Source organism: Scatophagus argus, chromosome 17, assembly GCF_020382885.2.
Source record: "Scatophagus argus isolate fScaArg1 chromosome 17, fScaArg1.pri, whole genome shotgun sequence".
In the NCBI taxonomy this organism is placed as follows: Eukaryota; Metazoa; Chordata; class Actinopteri; family Scatophagidae; genus Scatophagus; species Scatophagus argus.
In genome coordinates, this window is record NC_058509.1 from 7,046,204 (window position 1) to 7,065,599 (window position 19,396).

The 19,396-nt window shown below is 40.2% G+C and overlaps 1 protein-coding gene across 12 annotated transcripts in view; it reads left to right on the plus strand.

The window, feature by feature from the left end:
* LOC124075177 (sodium bicarbonate cotransporter 3-like) overlaps window positions 1-18,098 on the plus strand; it is a 39,037-nt gene extending 20,939 nt beyond the window's left edge. For 6 of the 12 annotated variants that reach the window (XM_046418644.1, XM_046418640.1, XM_046418649.1 and 3 more), the window contains 19 exons: window positions 1,604-1,719; window positions 2,491-2,648; window positions 3,323-3,410; window positions 3,626-3,772; window positions 4,195-4,301; window positions 6,310-6,484; window positions 7,264-7,397; window positions 7,589-7,834; window positions 8,602-8,707; window positions 8,977-9,138; window positions 9,832-9,945; window positions 10,095-10,256; window positions 11,242-11,493; window positions 11,731-11,799; window positions 12,061-12,234; window positions 12,390-12,527; window positions 13,806-13,906; window positions 14,833-14,949; window positions 15,599-18,098. In XM_046418644.1, the coding sequence (XP_046274600.1) occupies window positions 1,604-1,719; window positions 2,491-2,648; window positions 3,323-3,410; window positions 3,626-3,772; window positions 4,195-4,301; window positions 6,310-6,484; window positions 7,264-7,397; window positions 7,589-7,834; window positions 8,602-8,707; window positions 8,977-9,138; window positions 9,832-9,945; window positions 10,095-10,256; window positions 11,242-11,493; window positions 11,731-11,799; window positions 12,061-12,234; window positions 12,390-12,527; window positions 13,806-13,906; window positions 14,833-14,949; window positions 15,599-15,677 (2,645 nt within the window). In that variant the 3' untranslated portion in view covers window positions 15,678-18,098. Of the gene's footprint in view, window positions 1-1,603; window positions 1,720-2,490; window positions 2,649-3,322; window positions 3,411-3,625; window positions 3,773-4,194; window positions 4,302-6,309; window positions 6,485-7,263; window positions 7,398-7,588; window positions 7,835-8,601; window positions 8,708-8,976; window positions 9,139-9,831; window positions 9,946-10,094; window positions 10,257-11,241; window positions 11,494-11,730; window positions 11,800-12,060; window positions 12,235-12,389; window positions 12,528-13,805; window positions 13,907-14,282; window positions 14,332-14,832; window positions 14,950-15,598 lie in introns of all 12 variants that reach the window. The other 6 variants (XM_046418643.1, XM_046418650.1, XM_046418648.1 and 3 more) reach the window with 4 other exon arrangements.
* Window positions 18,099-19,396: the final 1,298 nt, after the last annotated feature.

Genomic DNA, 19,396 nt, shown 5'->3' on the forward strand with positions numbered 1-19,396 from the left:
ATATTGAACATATTGGGAGAAGGTGTTAGATTTTAAAATGCCCTTAATAAAACAAGAGAAAAATGCTAGATTTAACTAAGTGATAAAGTGTTTAAATGGCCTCTTGTAATCTCTGTAAATCTTTTAAGTGTTTAATGTAAATTGTGAACAGTTTTCGCCACCAGACCAAACTGAATATACATATACATTTGTAGTTAAAATATAAATTAATATAATATTTCAGACCCACATAAGAGTCAGAAAATCTTTGTAATTTCAGTTTTTTATGTTACTCTTTTGCATATGAATGAGCGGCCGTGACGCCACTGTTTAAAAGGCTAGTGTGTGTGTGTGGGTGTTGGGGGGGCATTCCAGGGTTTAGCCTTCCTGAATGAAGTGTGTTGGCAGGCACAACCTAAGCTAATCCCTCCCTTATTCCAAGAGGCTTTGTTGGGTATGTGAGCAATCATGCTCCTGTTCAGCAGTCACAGCTACCCAACATCCACTGGGGTTACTCCAGGGTACAGTTCAAGGGTATAGGCCACTGGCCAATCCACATGCTGATAGAAATGGCACATTTTAACTATGAGGCTGGAGTCACTGTAGATGAGAATGAAGCATGTTGCTTAAGTCTTTACGACTGTGTTTTGTTTGTCTTTGGCTTGATTTCTTCCTGATGTCAAAATGAGAAATGTGTTGATGTAGATGAGAAAAGATGAAAATACCTGGTAAAAGAAGTGTTACTTCATATTTTCAAGGATAGTACGCCTAATGCTATCCGTTGATACATTACTCCCTCATTTCATCTGCTCTCTCATGTCACCTCAAGTGCTAGCGTTTCCTGTATCTGGTATGGCTCAATTCACATAAGCAATGTTGAAGTGTGCAGCCAGTTATGCACAGAAACAACAGAGCTTCATCCCTTGAAGGTGCTGAAGTCTGAGGAAGGAGTACTTTCAGGCATATCAAACATATCCAATCACCTTTAGCTCAGAGCTGACATGAATTCAAGCTAAGCAGGACTGACTTCAACGGCAGAATAATGAGCTCAACAGATGGGGAGCAACCAGCAACAGTGCTGTGTGAAATATATCATCTTCCCTGTGGAGAGACATAACAGTGTTTCAGCTCAGCACGTCTAACAAGTAATGGTTGTGGTGGAAGAAATAATTTCTTTTTCAAAGTCAAAAATGTCAAGTATTAAACAACAAATCCAACTGTTGAACATTTTAACTCCTTGTGTATATTCTCAACTTCATTTCCTGATTGTTCTATTTTACCTGTGTGAGCAGCAGCAGTGTGACTGCAGGACTTTGGTTTGTTTGCATAGAGCTCACGTCAGATCAAAAAAATCAAAATGCCTTTATAATTGCCCCTCTTTTGATGAGCCCATTTCATAAAGTAGTGGTCTGTAATCGATTAAAATACCTTGAACATTATTTTCCAAATTCCTCAAAATTAAAATGTGAGTAGAAAAAAAAATGAAAGGCAACTGGCAACTATTATGGCAATTCATGGAGACAGCACGCTGCTTTTTTCAACCAGTCTTTGCTTCCCATATACTTACCTGGTCTCCATCACTGCTTCGTCTCTCCTCCCCTTCCTCTCTCCCTGTCCCTCCCAGGACCACTGGTGTCTCCAAACTCTCTCCCAAACAATCTGGACGGCAACAAGGCAATGGAGAGGAGGCCATCCAAAGCAGGGGTCAGTAGAGAAAGCAGCAGTGTCGACTTCAGCAAGGTAACCTGACCACAGTACTGAGCACAGAAACAGTCCATCGTGGTGGAAGGGCCCATGGCTTCATCAGTGTCTTTCCTCAGTTTTTGGGCTTCCACAGACATTTCAGTGATCTGGGTCAAAAACAGCCTGTATGAGAGCCAGCATCACATTACCCATCAGCCCTTTTCTTTTGAGCTCTGTAAGAGGCATCCACCTGTAAAGGATTGATCAACAGAGTCTTATATTGTTATGTAACGTAATGTGTTTAGTTTTGAGAATTCCTCCTGCGCATGGCCTCCATTCATCCTAACATTTTTTATTTCTTCATCCATTTAAATAAACAGGCTGGCTGCCATAAGAAATTATCATTATAAAACCATCCGTTGTGACTGCCAAATTCTAAGGTGCAGTGTGAGTCACAGGATACAAAAGAGGGATGAAGGCACAATCTTTTCTACTCTAGGATAAAGAAACTGTTGCCATACTCGGCTCTATTTAGAATTACACTGAGAAATATTTATTCTGGAACATTACAAAGTGATTCACTGCAATGGACAATCTTTGCTCAGTGCCTTGTAGTCATATTTGTAGCTGCTAACTCAATTTATTATCATAGCATAGAAACAAGCTGCTGCCATCTCTTATACATGCACTCTACACTTGCTTTTTCATCTCCGTTTGCATTTGTGTCTTTTTAAACTAGTCCTTTTTCTCCTCTCCATTTTCTGTCTGTGTGTTATTAAAAATTGTGTGTGTGTGATTCCTCAATTCCATTGGCTCCATTGGTTTCAGGTGGACATGAATTTCATGAAAAAGATTCCTCCAGGTGCTGAAGCTTCCAACGTGCTGGTGGGAGAAGTGGACTTCCTGGAGAAGCCCATAATTGCTTTTGTACGACTGTCCCCTGCAGTCCTCATCACAGGCCTCACGGAGGTTCCTGTGCCCACGAGGTACAGTAATTACAAATGGAATGATTTCATCATATTTTTATCATGAATAAAAGTCACAGATATTGCAAGCTGTTATATACTCTATTATACTCTATATACTGCTATTATATACTCTGGCAACAGTTAGACTAATGTAAGGTGGGGATTCACTGTGGTTGGGTGTCTATTAAGACTAAGAATCTGTAACCATGCAAGTAGTCCTGTGAAACACTAATGCTCACTGGATACTAGAAAACAAAATGGAGGCTTTGAAAATAATATTCAGACAACTTTGGTATTCTTTTGTTTTATAAATACAAATTTTAGCCCGTAGTGGGGCATTTGTCTTAATTTGGCCTCGGCATGGCATACACATTCCTGCTGACTGTTTCACTCTACTCCACCATCAATCATAGCGGCAACGTGCCAAGAAACATAGAAACAAAAACAGGGAAGAAGATTGCTAGTTGGTGAACATGGAAGTAAACAATGTAGGTGTAAAAGATATTTGGAAAGTTGGTTTTGCTAAAGTTTTATGAGAAATCACATGCATGTTAATTAAACCTCAGAGATAAACAGATTTGCATTTTAATCAGAAACAATGAATGCTGACTTTAAATGGAAAATGAATGTAATTCAACAGTGAGGTCAGAGTTATTCATGGTGTATTTCATGAATATTTGTCTTGTTCAAAGGTTTCTTTTCCTGCTTTTGGGGCCTCATGGCAAAGGGCCTCAGTACCATGAGATTGGCAGATCCATGGCTACACTAATGACAGATGAGGTGAGGAAAAGAAAGAGCTTTGACACATCCTGAAACTGTGTAACTATCAACTGAAGCGAGATGGACTTTATTTGGATTAAGATACGTGCTGGGTTGGTAATGTTTGCTTTAGTACACAGCCTGCTCATTCAACATAAGATGATCTTTTGGCCTTGCTGTGGACAATTGAACATCACGTGGCAGAGACAGTTAATAACTCATGATTAATTACGTAGATTTTCCACGATGTGGCATACAAGGCGAAAGACCGAACAGACCTCCTCTCTGGGATAGATGAGTTCCTTGATCAAGTCACTGTCCTGCCTCCTGGAGAATGGGACCCCACAATACGCATTGAGCCCCCCAAGAATGTACCATCTCAGGTTAGTGATGTTTTATGTGTTCTTGGTGAATACTGCATACAAAGGTGTGTGTTTGTTTTGACCTTAATTCATAATATGATTTGATCTATGAAAGTCACTTTCATTTCCTTGCACAACAAACATACAGAAATCTGCCTGGGAGTTATTGGGGCAGAGATTCTTACCCATCTGCATATGAACACTAACCAGCAGACTAACTCAGTACACACTCTCTAGATCTCACATAGTGTCTATTAATGTGGGATCACAAGCTGTAACCTACAAGTTTTTATTGACTTCTTTCATTTTTCTATGTGTATTTCTGTATATCATTTCTATTACACTGAGAGTGCCCCCTCATGGATTTAAAGCATCATGACAGCAAAGGAATTGAAATGCTTGCAACTACTGCATATTGTGTCTAAATGTCTTTTGGCCTGCAGCTGAAGAGGAAGAGGCCGTCCCAGCCTAATGGCACCGCATCTCCGGCAGGAGAGCTGGAAAAGGAGGAGGACCATCATGCAGGGCCTGAGCTGCAGAGGACCGGGAGGTGAGTTTAGCATCTTGTCTTGGCGCACAAGGGACTTAAAATGATCATTGATCCTTAATTACTCTAATAATTCATCTTAATGTGGTTTGTGTTGACAAACATGTTGACAAAGAAATAATTAAAGGGCATCCTAGTTGATTTATTAGCACAAGGAGGCACATTTAATGTATCACACTGATTATGTTGAGGCAAGCGCCTCTTGTCAGCAAGAGCCACGGGACAATACTCATCTGAGAAACCCAGGATCTCATTTTATCCTTTTGAGTTACATAGACGTATTCGTGGTTACAGTTGTGAGAATTTCTTTTTGAATTTGCTTTTACTGTATTATCAACATATTTTTTGTTTCTTGTTTCTCGAGATGTACACTGTTTCATATAAACAACGAAAAGCAACATTTAACCACATAAAAATTAACAAACAAAGTTGAGACCAAATACATGTCATTATCAAAAGTACTTTTACAGCGTGATGCTTTTCTTGAAAAAAACAGTAACAGTAAAACAGTAATATGCTTGATCTGTTCAGCAGAGAAACCAGAAGCAAAGTAAAAATAATTCCCATGAAGTTGCTCAGATATCATTAACATAGACTACAATAAAATTCTAAAATGTGAAATAAAATCAACATTAACCCCCTGGAGTCTGGGGACGCGTTGGCGTGTCTTTATCGCAATAAGATGACGTAGCTGCAAGACGCAGCCTCACTGAGTCTCTGTTTTAATTTGTGTCAAAAGTGGGGACTTCAAACTATATGCAAGTTTTTAAATTTTGTAATATATGTTTGGTGCGAGTTATAGAAATAATATAAATTTTAAGTTTTATAAGTTTTAAGTTTTATAAATAATTTGTGTGTGCATTTTATTGTGAGACCTCATTGTGTTTTAAGGTAAATAGTTGTAAATAACTTGTTGTTTGCTAAATTTGTACATAATTTTTGAGATTTGTGATTTGTAGACAAAGCAAGGTAAATCATTTTTAAGCTGAAATTTAAAGGTAAAATCAAAACTAGTCAAAAACGGACAATGACTCCAGAGGATTAACGTGTTTTAGGAGACACATCTCTTCTGTTGTCTGTGGTCCTCAGATGCTGACATTTATGGATAACTCATGCTGGGTCTAGAGAGCCTGGGCAACACAGCAAGGAGGATGTGTTTATTTGAAACCTCAGACAGACAAACACACACGCTCACTCTGCACTCATACGCATCGGCTGGGAGGCACTGTATTATTTACAGATTTTTCACCGCAACCATAAAAGGCCCATGCTATGAAGGAGAGACTTGGGGGACAGAGGAGTGTATGGAAGTGCAAGAGGCTAATGTAAAGAAAGCTAGCAGAAGCAGGGGCTGTACTGAAAACACAGCGGGGGTTGTGAAGGCAGGAAGTAGAGGTTATTCCAGAGGTGTGGGGGAAAAGAAATTGAAAGAAAACCTCACAGCAATTGGATAGGTGTTAGAAAAGAAGAGAGAAGAGAACATATACATGGTGAGAAAATGGAATCCCTCGAAGGCAGAGTAAATAAATAGAGAAAAGGAGAGAAGAAGACTTGGTGTGCAAGGAGACATTATTAAGGAGACAACATCTGTACAAAAACAATTTCTGCACTGGTTAGAATAATTTGGACCCAGCAAGAATCAGTGCCATCTCGGTTTTGGGGTCAAATATTATAAAGATTTACACTCGCTTTAACACTGCCAGTGTGGAAGCAAACAACAACAAACATAACTTATCAATCAACTGTGCAAAATTAGAGTTTGAATCACCTTAAAATCATTTTGCATTTAAATTATTCTGGCTGTTAAAAGAACAACAGCAAGATTCTGTTAAATGAAGAGTTAATAAGAACGGTAATTTACAGGGTGATAGTGTTGAGTGATTTTAATGACTATGAAGTGAATTTTAAAAATAACAACGTTTACAGTTATTTACCCACAGTTACATGATTTATGCTTGAACTATACTACTTGAACACTCAAACATTCCAAACTACCTATATTCTTTTGCAGGATATTTGGAGGTCTGATCCTGGACGTCAAGAGGAAGTTACCGTTCTACTGGAGCGACATTCGGGACTCCCTCAGTCTGCAGTGTCTGGCCTCCATCCTTTTCCTCTACTGCGCTTGCATGTCCCCTGTCATCACATTCGGAGGTCTGCTCGGAGAGGCAACAAAAGGCAACATAGTGAGTGCAAAAGTTCGGCGCTTGTCAGGCCTTGTGTTTTACATGATCCTAGTGGGAATCAAATTTCTAACCCCTGGTTGTCTCAGTTTCACATTGTACCAAATCAGGACCTTGTTGTATTTGGCTGTCATATGTGAGTATCATTTGAAAATTCCCCAGAATCTGCAAGTTAAGGTAAAGGAGTCTTCTGGTATCACAGAGAGTAAAGATGTTCACGTCAGCAACTATTCAAGGTGTCAATAAGAGTCACCAAAATCTTTCACCCACTTTAATGTGCTATTACATTTTCATTTGTATGTATACCTTTCACTGTGAGGTCTTTATTCACTGTCCAAAATGAGACATGATCATTATTCAGCTTCCAGTGCACTAAAGTGTTATCACACTGCAAGCTGTTCTGTCTCTCTCTTTCTTTTTTATTGCTCTGTCTCGCTCGCTCTCTGTCTCTCTCTCTCCTTTTCACCCAGATGTCCTTACTAGGACAGGCGACTGTTGGCATAGGCGCCGTGTGTGTGCTGGTGTGTGTGCGTGACGTGTCTGAGTAAACTCAGCAGGCTGGGAATATTAAACAGAGATATGTCTTCGGACAAGTCAGCAGGGTAGAAACATTCGAACAATTTATCTGTCCTCTCAGATTGTCTGTTTAATCAAAAGTCTCTGCGTTCTGGTCGGTCCTTCTTCACCTCTGTTCTCCATCAGCCTTTCCCTCTCTACCCTCCTGCGCGTGGCTTCACCCCTTCCATCCGCCCTTACTCCTTCCCTCTCCTCCGTGTCTGCAGAGTGCCATAGAGTCTCTGTTCGGGGCCTCAATGACAGGGGTGGCGTACTCCCTCTTCTCAGGCCAGCCCCTCACTATTCTTGGCAGCACAGGCCCTGTTTTAGTGTTTGAGAAGATCCTCTTCAAGTTCTGCAAGTAAGCACTTTCGCTGACATGACACAATTTTCAGAATATTGATAAGACTAAATAACCTGTAAAGCGTACAACATTTAGTTTTAAACTTTGCTTTTCTTATGAACTCCAGTAGTATCATAGGCCTTAATGTGCATGCATAAAGAGTAGCTGTGTCCACCCTCTTCCCCGTCACCTTCGTCTGTCTCTCCCAGTGACTACGGCCTGTCCTACCTCTCGCTGCGGACCAGCATCGGTCTGTGGACAGCCTTCCTGTGTTTGGTCCTGGTGGCCACAGATGCCAGCTCCCTGGTCTGCTACATCACCCGATTCACAGAGGAGGCCTTCGCTGCACTCATCTGCATCATCTTCATCTATGAGGCCCTAGAGAAGCTCTTTCACCTGGGAGAACACTACCCTGTCAACATGCACAACAACTTGGACAACCTTACCTTGTATTCGTGAGTACTGAGACTTGTATTGCTACTTTTATGTTTAAGGTTAATTTAAATTTAAATATATAATATATAGATACATATAGTATTTATGTTTAAATTTAGTTTTTAAATTAGTTAAATTCTGACACAGATTCAATTCAAACATAACAGCCCTTTACATGAACTGGAGAATCAGTATTTTTGCTTCAGTTGGCTACTTAAAACTTAACATGATTATGACCTGGATTTATTTCATCACTCGAGCAGTATGCAGTTAGAATAAGAGGATATGGAAATTTTGGGGTTTTTGTGCCTCCAGAAGTTCAGTATATTTATACACAGTTTAATATTTATTTTTTCAGAAATACATTCAGTCTGTTAACTCATTCTTCAGTGACAAAATGTCAGTTTTATTTTGAATTATTGTTTTTTATTTTAGTCATTGGTGCTGTGTCAGAATTGGAGCCAATATGTCTCTTTATTAAAACACTCTTCAGCCAAAGCGTTACATAATGTATCGTATTAATCACATAAATTGTATCTTAAGAGCACACTGCTGTTGTTGCTGAAAACTGTAATTGCAGCGGCTTAAATTGTTCCCAGTACACGTCTCCCCCAAAGCTGAAGTGAAAATTGCTCCCTTGCAAAAAACACATTTTAAAACAACTGATGATAGCAGCTTTGCTGCAGCCTGTGGTTAGAATGAACTTAACTGTTTTTCACTTTTAATTAAGCATACATACTGTGTATATGTTTGCTTAGCTTATGTTCATTTGTTCTCTTGTTCACAGGTGTCAGTGCTCTCCACCAGCCAACGCCTCGGATAAGCTTGTGCAGGAGTGGAACCGGACAGGATACAGCCCAGACTCCATCCCGTGGAGCAGCCTCAATGTTTCGGTGAGACCAGCGCAGATCTGCAGTGTGGGAATCACACTCACACTCAAATGTGTAGTATGTGTTGAGAAAACAGACATCATCAGCCAGTTTTGTACATATATTCTTGCACTCACACATACTCACTAATTTATGCAGATGAAGCCAGGCACATTAACACAAATTCAGTTCCAACTACTTTTATCTCTGCCAAATTACTGTCAGTACTGGAACAGTACTGACAGCGGTATTGGTGTAGTAATTCATAGTAATTCGTAATTCATTTTCTCTAGATGTGCAAGGTCCTCCATGGGGAGTTTCTTGGCCCTGCCTGCGGTCATCACGGGCCCTACATCCCGGATGTTCTCTTCTGGTCCGTCATCCTCTTCTTCACCACCTTCTTCCTGTCCTCCTTCCTTAAGCAGTTTAAAACAGAGCGATATTTTCCCACCAAGGTGAGATGTTTGCAAGATTTTTGATGTGCAGACATCTGCTACTACTGTTAACACTATGAACTCTTTTAACAGCATTAAGTGCAGTAACACTTTCTATTACTGGTTAAAATATAAATACACTACATGTACAGAAGTATTGGGACACCTGGTCATTACACCAACTGGGACTTCAGTGACATTGCATTCTAAATACATGCATATTAATATGAAGCTGCATGTCCATATATCATGTATCAGTCAGTTCAAATCTGAACAGTGTGTCCAACAGTGTGTAGATCTGGCTAAAATCCTTTCACAATGTGTAAATGTTTATATTTTGTCAGTCATTAGTGTGCAGGAGTAGACTCATGTACTGAAAGAAAAGATCTTATTTCATGCTCCTACACAGAATCCACTGTCTGTTATCAGCTGGTGTTCTGTGTAGGCGGGTGCTGGCATTGTCTGAATTGTTGTGCTTTTACTGTTGACACAAATGTAATTATTACTGCGGTGGATTTCCAGCAGTGATCTCAAGTAAATGACTGTGATTGTATTGGAGCAGCTTTTATTTTGTGAAGAGAGAAACCTGTGTGTGTGTGTGTGTGTGTGTGTGTGTGTGTGAGTAGAATATATCATGCATGCTCAACTGCAGTTCCTGAAAAATTAAATATGATTGTGTTGCATGTGTTGCATGTTTGTGTGTATGTTTTGCAGGTGCGATCCACTATTAGTGATTTTGCTGTGTTTATAACCATCATGATCATGGTGGCAGTGGACTATCTAATGGGGATCCCCTCTCCAAAACTGAATGTCCCTGATCGCTTTGAGGTATGCCTCTATTCTGTGTCATAAGGAAAGGTCTAAATGTACTACCTTCAAAAATGAATTAGTTTTCACATCTTCATATATTCTCAAAAAATTGTTTTTATAAGCCTAATATACTAAATACATACTATCCCCTGCTTTATTTCCTGTAGCCAACTTCAAAAAACCGAGGCTGGCTGATTGACCCATTAGGAGGGAATCCCTGGTGGACGCTGCTGGTAGCAGCGCTCCCAGCGCTGCTCTGCACCATCCTCATCTTTATGGACCAGCAGATCACTGCAGTCATTATCAACCGCAAGGAGCACAAGCTCAAGGTCAGACCCGTCTGTGTTTCAGTGGTGTCAAAGTATCCATCATTTTAATCATCATTATTATTAATATAATTAAGTATTTTTGCCTGCGGAGTCTGTCTCTGTCTCGTAAATGCTCAGCAGTGCAAGTTTTAGCTATGCAGCTTCTGAGGGTAGTTGGGAAAAGACCACGAACGTCATACAAATCCAAGATCTTTCCAAACATATTAAAGTCATGCCAAATGTACTGTATAACTGGAGTTTTCTGCAGAATTTGAATGGGCCTTGTGGAAATTATTCCAAATGTATCTCAAATGCTGCATTGTTTAAGACAAAAAACAAACATGCCACAGTGATTGAATTTAACTTAAACTGTTTTGTAGTTTTTTGTATGCCAAAGTCAGTGTGTGACTGAAAAAATTAAAAGATTAAACTGGTGAATCTGGTGTTGAGTTTGACTACAGCCTTGAAGTTCAACCTGCATTCATTTTGTGTTGTAAAACAAAATATGTCGAAAGTCTTAAACAAAACTCTGTTTCTGTGACACCAATCTGTCTGTCTTTTTAATTTTATTTAACTTGTTGCTCATTTGTGCCGCCTCCAGCTTGCTCTATTTCTGTCTGCATGTCTCTGCTCTCTCTGCACGTCTCTATTCCTCTGTAGCTCGTTCATCTCTCACCAGTCCTTGCTTTCCCTTTCTGTCATCCTTAATTAGGGCTGAAGCTGACATATTGTCTTGTCTGTTCTTTTGCTGTGCTCATCTCACAGAAATGCTTCAGCTGTAATCACCTACAGCTTTTTTTTTTGTTTCCTGACGTATTTTTATGCCTTTGGGAGCTACGGTGCTGCTATTTTAAAAATAAATTCTGTTCACTTTGAAAATTGATAAAGCAGAGACTCCAAGTATGGACAGGGAAATTAAATTATCTATCTCCATCTATATTATGGCCCTGAATTTTTATTTCTCATTACTGCTTAATTGGCTTTTGTCTCCCTGTGTGTCCTACAGAAAGGCTGTGGCTATCACCTGGACTTGCTGGTAGTGGCAGTTATGCTGGGTGTGTGCTCTGTCATGGGCCTGCCGTGGTTTGTGGCTGCAACCGTTCTCTCCATCTCCCACGTTAACAGCCTGAAGGTGGAGTCGGGCTGCTCCGCCCCAGGAGAACAGCCCAAGTTTCTGGGCATCCGGGAGCAGCGGGTCACTGGATTCATGATCTTTATCCTGATGGGTTGTTCTGTTTTCATGACCTCAGTGCTCAAGGTGAGCTACAGGAAACACTGGAGTAACATTTGGAAAAAGAAATCCTCATTAGCATGATAATATTTTAAAATGTTTACCAAAGTAGGAAGGTGTTTTTCATATCAGACATGTTTTCACTATTCTGTCTTTTTAACTCGTCCCTGTGCAGCAAAGGCCGTGTTAGCTTTTGCTTTTCCTGAACTGTAAGTTGACTAATTTATCCTGTTGTTATTCTCTCCTCACTTGTGCTCTTTATAGTTCATTCCTATGCCAGTCCTGTATGGAGTGTTTCTGTACATGGGTGTCTCTTCACTCAAAGGCATTCAAGTAAGCCTCTGCTCTTTTGAAGATAATATGTCCTTTTATTATGAACACAACTGAAGTCTGGAGCTTTAAAGATACATTTTCCCCTTGTAGTTCCATACCTTTGATCATAATCCAGAATCCTGAAACGCTTTTGTTAAATGTGTTTCCTCCTCTGAATAATGTATTGAACGTTTCTCATCACCCCTCATCTTTTCAGCTATTTTTATTTGTGTTTCTTGTCTTGACTCTCGCTGAACCTCTTTCTTCTCATTTTCTCTGTAGTTCTTTGACAGAATCAAGTTGTTCGGCATGCCTGCTAAGCACCAGCCCGATCTGATCTATCTGCGCTATGTACCGCTGTGGAAGGTCCACATATTCACCCTGGTGCAGCTCACCTGTTTGGTGCTGCTCTGGGTCATCAAGGCCTCCGCAGCAGCCGTAGTGTTTCCCATGATGGTAACGACCCCAAATTGGAGAGACTGAGGCACATTTAGTCACTTCACAGATACAGATTCACCCATTCAAGACAGCTCTCACAACACAGTAGAGTGCATTTTGGCTGTACAGGGATTTCGTATGTCTTTGTGACAATAGATTTCTTGTGTCTCCAGGTTCTTGCGCTGGTCTTTGTCCGAAAACTTCTGGACTTTTTCTTCACCAAGAGGGAGCTGAGCTGGCTGGATGACTTGATGCCAGAGAGCAAAAAGAAGAAAGAGGATGACAAGAAAAAGAAAGCACAAGAAAAGCTGGTAAAACTCATTTCATGTTTTTTTTGTTTGTTTGTTTTGTATTTGTAGTAAAATGACAGTAGCCAGTGTTTTTGTACTTCAAACAGGGTTCCAAAGTGGTATGGAAAACTATGTTTAAGTACAGAACTTGATTTAAGTTTTCTACAGGTCTGAAGAAGTATGGAACATGGAAAAGAGTATCAGAATTGTTTGTGTTGCCATTTTATTTTTACTCAGAATGTTTGAAAAATAAATTGACCATACAGGAAGTGTTTTTCACAGCATTTGGAGCAGACAGTCAGCACAGCTAAAATGTTATCCACTGAGTGAGTGTGGTGTGGACCAGGGTGAGCTCAGTGCTCCAGTTTATTATTTTGTTCTGTAATACTTGTGGCTTGATTTCATTGAAAGCAAGGTGAGATGTACTGTTTGCACCTGAATGCAAACTCCTCCGCAGCGCAGCCTCTTGGCCTGTTCGTCACAGCCTGCGTGCAGCTCTGCACCCAGTGATTGTGGCTCTCCTCAGTCTCAGTTCAGACATCTATGACCAAACCGGTTGGAAAGAAAATCCAGCATTATCTTTGTGTTACATACACAGCTTTACAGATAACCAAATACTAAGTTTGTCTTGATGAGTTATGCAGTGATGTAGTCATCAAAGTATGTTTAAATCTGGATATTTAATCCATATCTTCCATGTTCTTCGTCATTTCCATTCACACAGTGAATAATCAAGGCTGCAGGCACCGTGAAAATTCAGTGATTTAAAATTTTCTGTGTGCTTTTCTGTTTGCAGCTCTGAACTGACAGTAACACCCACACATGCACAGAAACCATAATATTACAAAAAGCACCAAGATTCTCCATTTATCTGTGTCTGAATTATGGAAAAAAATGCTAGAGCTTCACAGATCATATCTCTCTTCATGTGGTCACTCAGATTTCAGCTCACTGTGAGTGGATGTTAATCACATTATTATTATTAAATTATTAAAAAAAAAAAAAAAAAAAGATAAGGGAATGGCCAGACTTGCAATACCTCATACAGATATAATGGCCATTCAAGCATGTCTGTGTAAAGGAGAAGGGAAATGTATATGAAGATTTTTTAAAAACCTAATCACAGGAGACTCAAAGCAGCCAGAGCATGTGTGAACACAAAGCCGTCTCACAATGATGCAGCCTAAAGAGTCAGCTATGGGAATGAGAAGACTACAGCTGAATGTTTTACTGGTGTTTTGCCTCGCTGCAGTCGTGGTTGTTTTGTAAATCAGGCTTCCCAATACCGTTTTCATTCAGGAAGAAGAGTCCAGACTACAGGAGGAAGAGGAGTTGGGACTGAAGGTCAGCTTTGAAGACTCCAACCTGCTCAACATCCCAGTGAAAACACTCTCAGGGAGGTGAGTGGTGCACCTCATAAAGCACACTTTGATGGCCTTTTCTGGGAGGAAAAGCTGCTTTTTATTGCAAATGCGCATTAGCGAGGCATTATATTTTTTTAATTATACAGTTGTGTTTCATCTTTTATGAGGAGATTTTACAATTTTATGGTCTGACTCTTATGAGGTAGCAAAACACATTTTTTTTATGATGGCTCAGAATGATTTGGGATGGTGCTAATCAATGCCTTTGATCCAGGAAACAAGTCTAGAAACGCGAAGAAAGAATATAAATATAGTTTATAGTAAATAATGAACTTTTCTTATTTTACAACTTGGAATGGTGGAATTGTGACACTGGTAGTCAGCTGTGTGTTATTATGTCCATCTTGAACAGATCATACAGAATAGGACTAGTGACCCACAAGCTCCCAATGGAGGAAGAGGTAGCAGGGCTGTGTGTCCGATGCAAAACATTTGACCCACGTGGCTGCGTTCTAACCCAGCTCACTGATACTCAGACAGTTAGCGCATGGCCAACGCTGTCGGTCCTCAGCTGTTTAAACAACTGAAACACTGCTTTGCACTATTTTGTGTGCTGTCGTGTTTGGTTTCAAAGATAAATGGTCTGTGATTTTATTTACGTTTATCTTGTTGAAATAATCATATCCATGTCTGACTAACTCCTGTGTACACAGTCAGCTCGTGACAACTTGCGCCTCTAATGCCCACATTTCTTGATACACGTTGACTTGGAACATGCTGTATATGGCCTGTCTGGTCAGCCATTTTGTGCCGTTTTAATCCCTGATTTATATGCATGTTAGTGTGCTTGTTTGAACTGTCCTGCACTAAACCTCTCCTGATTTGATGTCTACTTGCCTGTCTTCTCTCTGTGTTTCCGTTTGTGTGTGTGTGTGTGTGTGTGTTTGCATTTTGGTATGTAGTTCTGATTCTGACCTCTTGGTTGTAAATACCTCTGATGAAATGGCCAAAAGCGCCACATGGAAAGCAGTGAACTCGAGTGCAGAGTCACGTGCCCAACCTGTGAAGCGCAGCGGAAGGTAGCTATGCCATCTCGTGGGCTTTTCCCATTATTTCCTGCTTTACCTCAATATTATAATGTTAACAATAAAAGATGACTTAAATGCTCTCTGAGAGGCATTAATGTATCTTAGTTTTAAGAAAAATTATTTCTGTACTGTAGTGAGATAAACTGAAACGAATTTCTACTTGAAAGGCAGGAGATCTGTTTAATATTTAAAGCAGGATTTTAAAAGGGGGAATTATGTTGAATAAGTGCTTTTAAGTCCACAGAAGATACGGTCTCGAGTGTTGGAAATCGCAGTCTAAATCCGTACATGCAAAGTGCTTGTTCTTGTCTCCTTTAGCGCCGCGAGCTGTTAATTGGAGAGTGTTGACAGGATCGCTTTTATTACAAGATGCATTTGATCACACTAGTGATTCATAGAAAAGTTAAGATAAGTTGAGAACTTTGATCTAGAATTGTCACAATTAACAGCAGCATACTTTAACACGGTCCTCACGTGAGCCTGTCACCTGTGGGCGTACAGGAGGTGGTGAAATCTTGTTCTGACTATCACTCCACTATCTGACAAATCTCACATTTTGCCTCCTCTCCACCTTTGGCTCCACTGTTGATTTGCACAGGTGCTCACCTTGTCTCTCATCTTCTTCATCTCTGTGAAACAGTCAGGAGAAGGTGGCCTGCGTTAGAGTCGACGTCAGCCCGGACGCAGGAGGTGGTTCCACTGCCGAGACCTTCCTGTGATAATGGGAGGCCCTTCTAACCCACATCATACCTTCTACCACGCAACACTTCACCCCAGTGACGGGCCTCATCAGGGGGAAAGAACTGGAGCAGCACAGCCCGCCTGCAGTGTTTCCTTCCTCGTGGCAGCAGGCGAACTCCCCCAGGGCTGTGAGTCCACTTAAGTCCACCTGAGTCTGGAAGTGTGCAGCACACGTACAAATGGCTGCCGTGTTGTGCACTTTAGAGCGCATATTCTCAGACAAATGAAGAAATTCTGCAGCCACTGCCCACTGATGCTCACTATTTAGAAAATCTCTCAATCTAGCAAATTGTCAACCGCTAAACCATTACAGATGCCAAAGGAACGGGCCTCACTGCTGGGGATTTTGGACTGTGTGAACTGAATTTTACTTTTAACCCACCATATATTTTAATTTCAGTTTTACTGCTGTTGTTTTACCTGGTCACAGTACTGTACTTTTCGGGTTCTTCGTAGTTCACACACCACGAGCTGTCCTGCACTGTTTGTTTCTGTGGATTTTTAGGTCGGATAAAGACCTGCTCATCCAACTACACCAGCTTCAGAAACTCATTCGATTAAAGCCATTCAGGTACTGTCAGTGTCGGCTGATTCTGTTTCATAATTGGTCTGGCACAGTAAATGACACAAACCAAAACAGAGGTACATTCAGACTCTACTACTGCATACATGTCTGTAGATTTTACTCATGAATCATCTCTGCTGTCTGCAGGGGAACACTCAGTATTAATATTGCTGCTCATAAACTGGTCAGTTGTTTTCACTGTAAACCTCACTGTTCATATTGTATGTGATGTTATAGAAATATTTGTATGTATACTGTGTTCTTTTCATTTGTATCATAGGAAACCTACTTCAGAGGCCATATGAAGTCTGTACTGTACAGTAAGCACTTTGCCAGTATAGTTTCTTACCTAAAATGGATGATGGCGTATTAATAAGAAAGCTTACCCCTCTTCCCACCGTGTCTATAGAGCTGTCGTTCAAATGTCGGTCAACCAACTCAGGAATCTTTAAAGATTTCTGGCGGTGGTCACTTGATATTTTTAGTCACAAGGCAGTTGATAATTAGCTGTCTGCTGTGTTCCTTTCATCACTGGTATCACAACTTTTTTAATAAACACTGTAAATCATAAACTATAGTGAGGTGCAAAATAATTTAAAAGAAAAAACTGAACATTCGTGACCCCATTTACTTGCACCAGTTTTTATACTGTCTGTGTTATTGTTGGTAATATTGTACATGTGTGTGTGTGTGTGTGTATGTGTGGTGTAAAGACAGTTTGCTATGTTAAGCGTTGCAAATCACTTTATGCAAAATATTTCTACAGTAAATGTAAAAACTATTATATTCTATGAAGTTGTTCTTATTTTGCTAAGTGCGGTCCTGTTTTAGCAATAAGTATCCCATACTGTGTGACGTATGGACTCATGAGCCCAGCTAATATTCAGGCAAAGAATAATTTGTGAACCGATTTTCGTGTCTGTTTTCACCGACTCCGTCTGTGTGTAGCTGCAGTGACTCTACGGAAAATAGCTTACGTGCCTTGTCGAAGCGCTTTATGTGCAGGTCTTGTACTGATAATTTAAGTGTTCGGGACGGGTGACGAGATACACACACACACGCATGCACGGTGGCACATAAATGCCAAAGACAGTCCTCATTTGACAAGAGTGATACGTGGCTCATTTGCAGAGGCTTATCTGTGTCGTAGTGTTATTCCCGTGTCTGTGTGAAGTCGTAACCTGAGCCACCAACTCAAAACGATGTAACTCGGTTTATCTTCTATTTGCAAATGTATCTCTGAATACTGTTTCTGTGTGTGTGTGTGTGTGTGTGTGCGCGTGTTCTGCTGTCACAGCCGCAGTGTTCGCTCACAACATGAAAAGCTCTAATCTATATTAAGGTACTGGTTTGGAATGATCAGTGAATGTCTAATTATTGTACCGTCAGCAACATTTTGCCAGACATCTATTTTCTAAAAACAAAAAAAAACCCAAAATGTTAAGCTTCATTTCAGTCTCACACATTTCACAAGTTGCTTCCCTACACGTATATTTGATATAAAAATGTGATTAGTCAGATCAGTGGAATCATCACAATTAACTGAACATCCACCAACAAAGTACTTGTCATAATAATGTTTATTTTGATGAAAAATACCCTATTTTCACGTCGGTTTGAACATATATGTGTATTAGATTATAGTGGTGGACAAACTGTAAACAGTAAAAAGGTCATCATCACTCCAGCATCGCTGTGTAAGAATGCATTTCTTCTGATGTACAGACATAAAACATCAGCGAGGCACATAGCATCCTGTTGTTAGCTTGAATGATGACGTTCCTGTCATTGCCGATTGGTGCAAAGCAATAAAAGTGAACACATGGTGATATTTCCACTGTCTCCGTGTGGTTGTCTTTCACTCAGACGGCGAAGAAGTGAGCTTCACTTTTTTCTTGCTTTTTTTATCCTCCATCCTCGACTTACGTGGACTCCCAACATGCTAAGATTAAAGTCCTTTTTTCCCCCCATCTAACAGTCAAAGTTGATCTGTAACATTTCACCAATTCACTAATCCGCTGCTGAACTGAGCTGAATACAGTTACTCAAGTACTATACTTACATACAGAGTTAAGACATTAAGTTTTTCTTGCTTACTGCACTACAATTTATATCTTTATCTATACATTTGACAACTTGAGTTACTTCCAACAGAAAATTATTGGCACTTATTTTGGACAATCATTTTTCATGCAACAGCATTTCATGGTTACAACAAATTTGAGGATTTGCAGATTTTCCTTTAAATTGCTTGAGTTTATTTCTTAGGAAAACAAACATCGTGGAGGTGTTACTTGGGTCTGGCTGATAGTGAAAAGAACCAGAAGATTAACATATAATGAAAATAATCATTAGTTGCAGCCCTGCACAAAATAATTAACAAATTAGTCCCTGTTTATACTTTTACTCAATTGACTTTTACTTGTTGGGGAGCCTTTTTTAACCGTGTGGTTTTAGTACTTTTACTTAAATAAAGGATCTGAGTAGCTCCTCCATCGTTAGTCAGGTTAATAGAAGCACCCAGCAGGGGAATCTTTAGTTTTGTCCACTGAAACAGGTCACTTTTAAGTTTCTGTTCGACTCCTTTTGCAACAAGTCTGAGGGTGTTTTTCACGTTAAAGACATTAGGTGGCAGCAGAGATCTGTGTTACACACCACAGCTGAGCACTGCAGACACATCTCTTCTGCAGGCACTGGCTCAACTTGTTTTCATTTTTATTCAAATCATCTGAAGTCCGTACAAACTGAGTGGTTAAGGGAATGCGTGGACGGTACGGATTGTGCGATGTGACATTTCCCTCACTGTCCTTCACTTCTGGAGGAACACGAATCAGTGCAGTGCAGGGCTTTTAAACCTTACCTCACAGACATTAGATCTGTGCACAGAATTAGTACCAGTCTTTTTTTCTTATGTAAAATGAAAAGCAGCAACTGCAGTCTGATTAGAAATAATGTATAGTCCAACTAAACCGTGTATGATTGCAATATGGTGAATGGATTAGCAGCATTAACAGCCAGCGAATAGTGAAGGAATCTTTTCTATCATGGGCAAAGGGAGTCAGAGTGGCGTGTTACTTCATTTTGCAGCTGTGAAATTCAGCTGTTTAAATGTTTTATGTTGCAGAGTAGTTA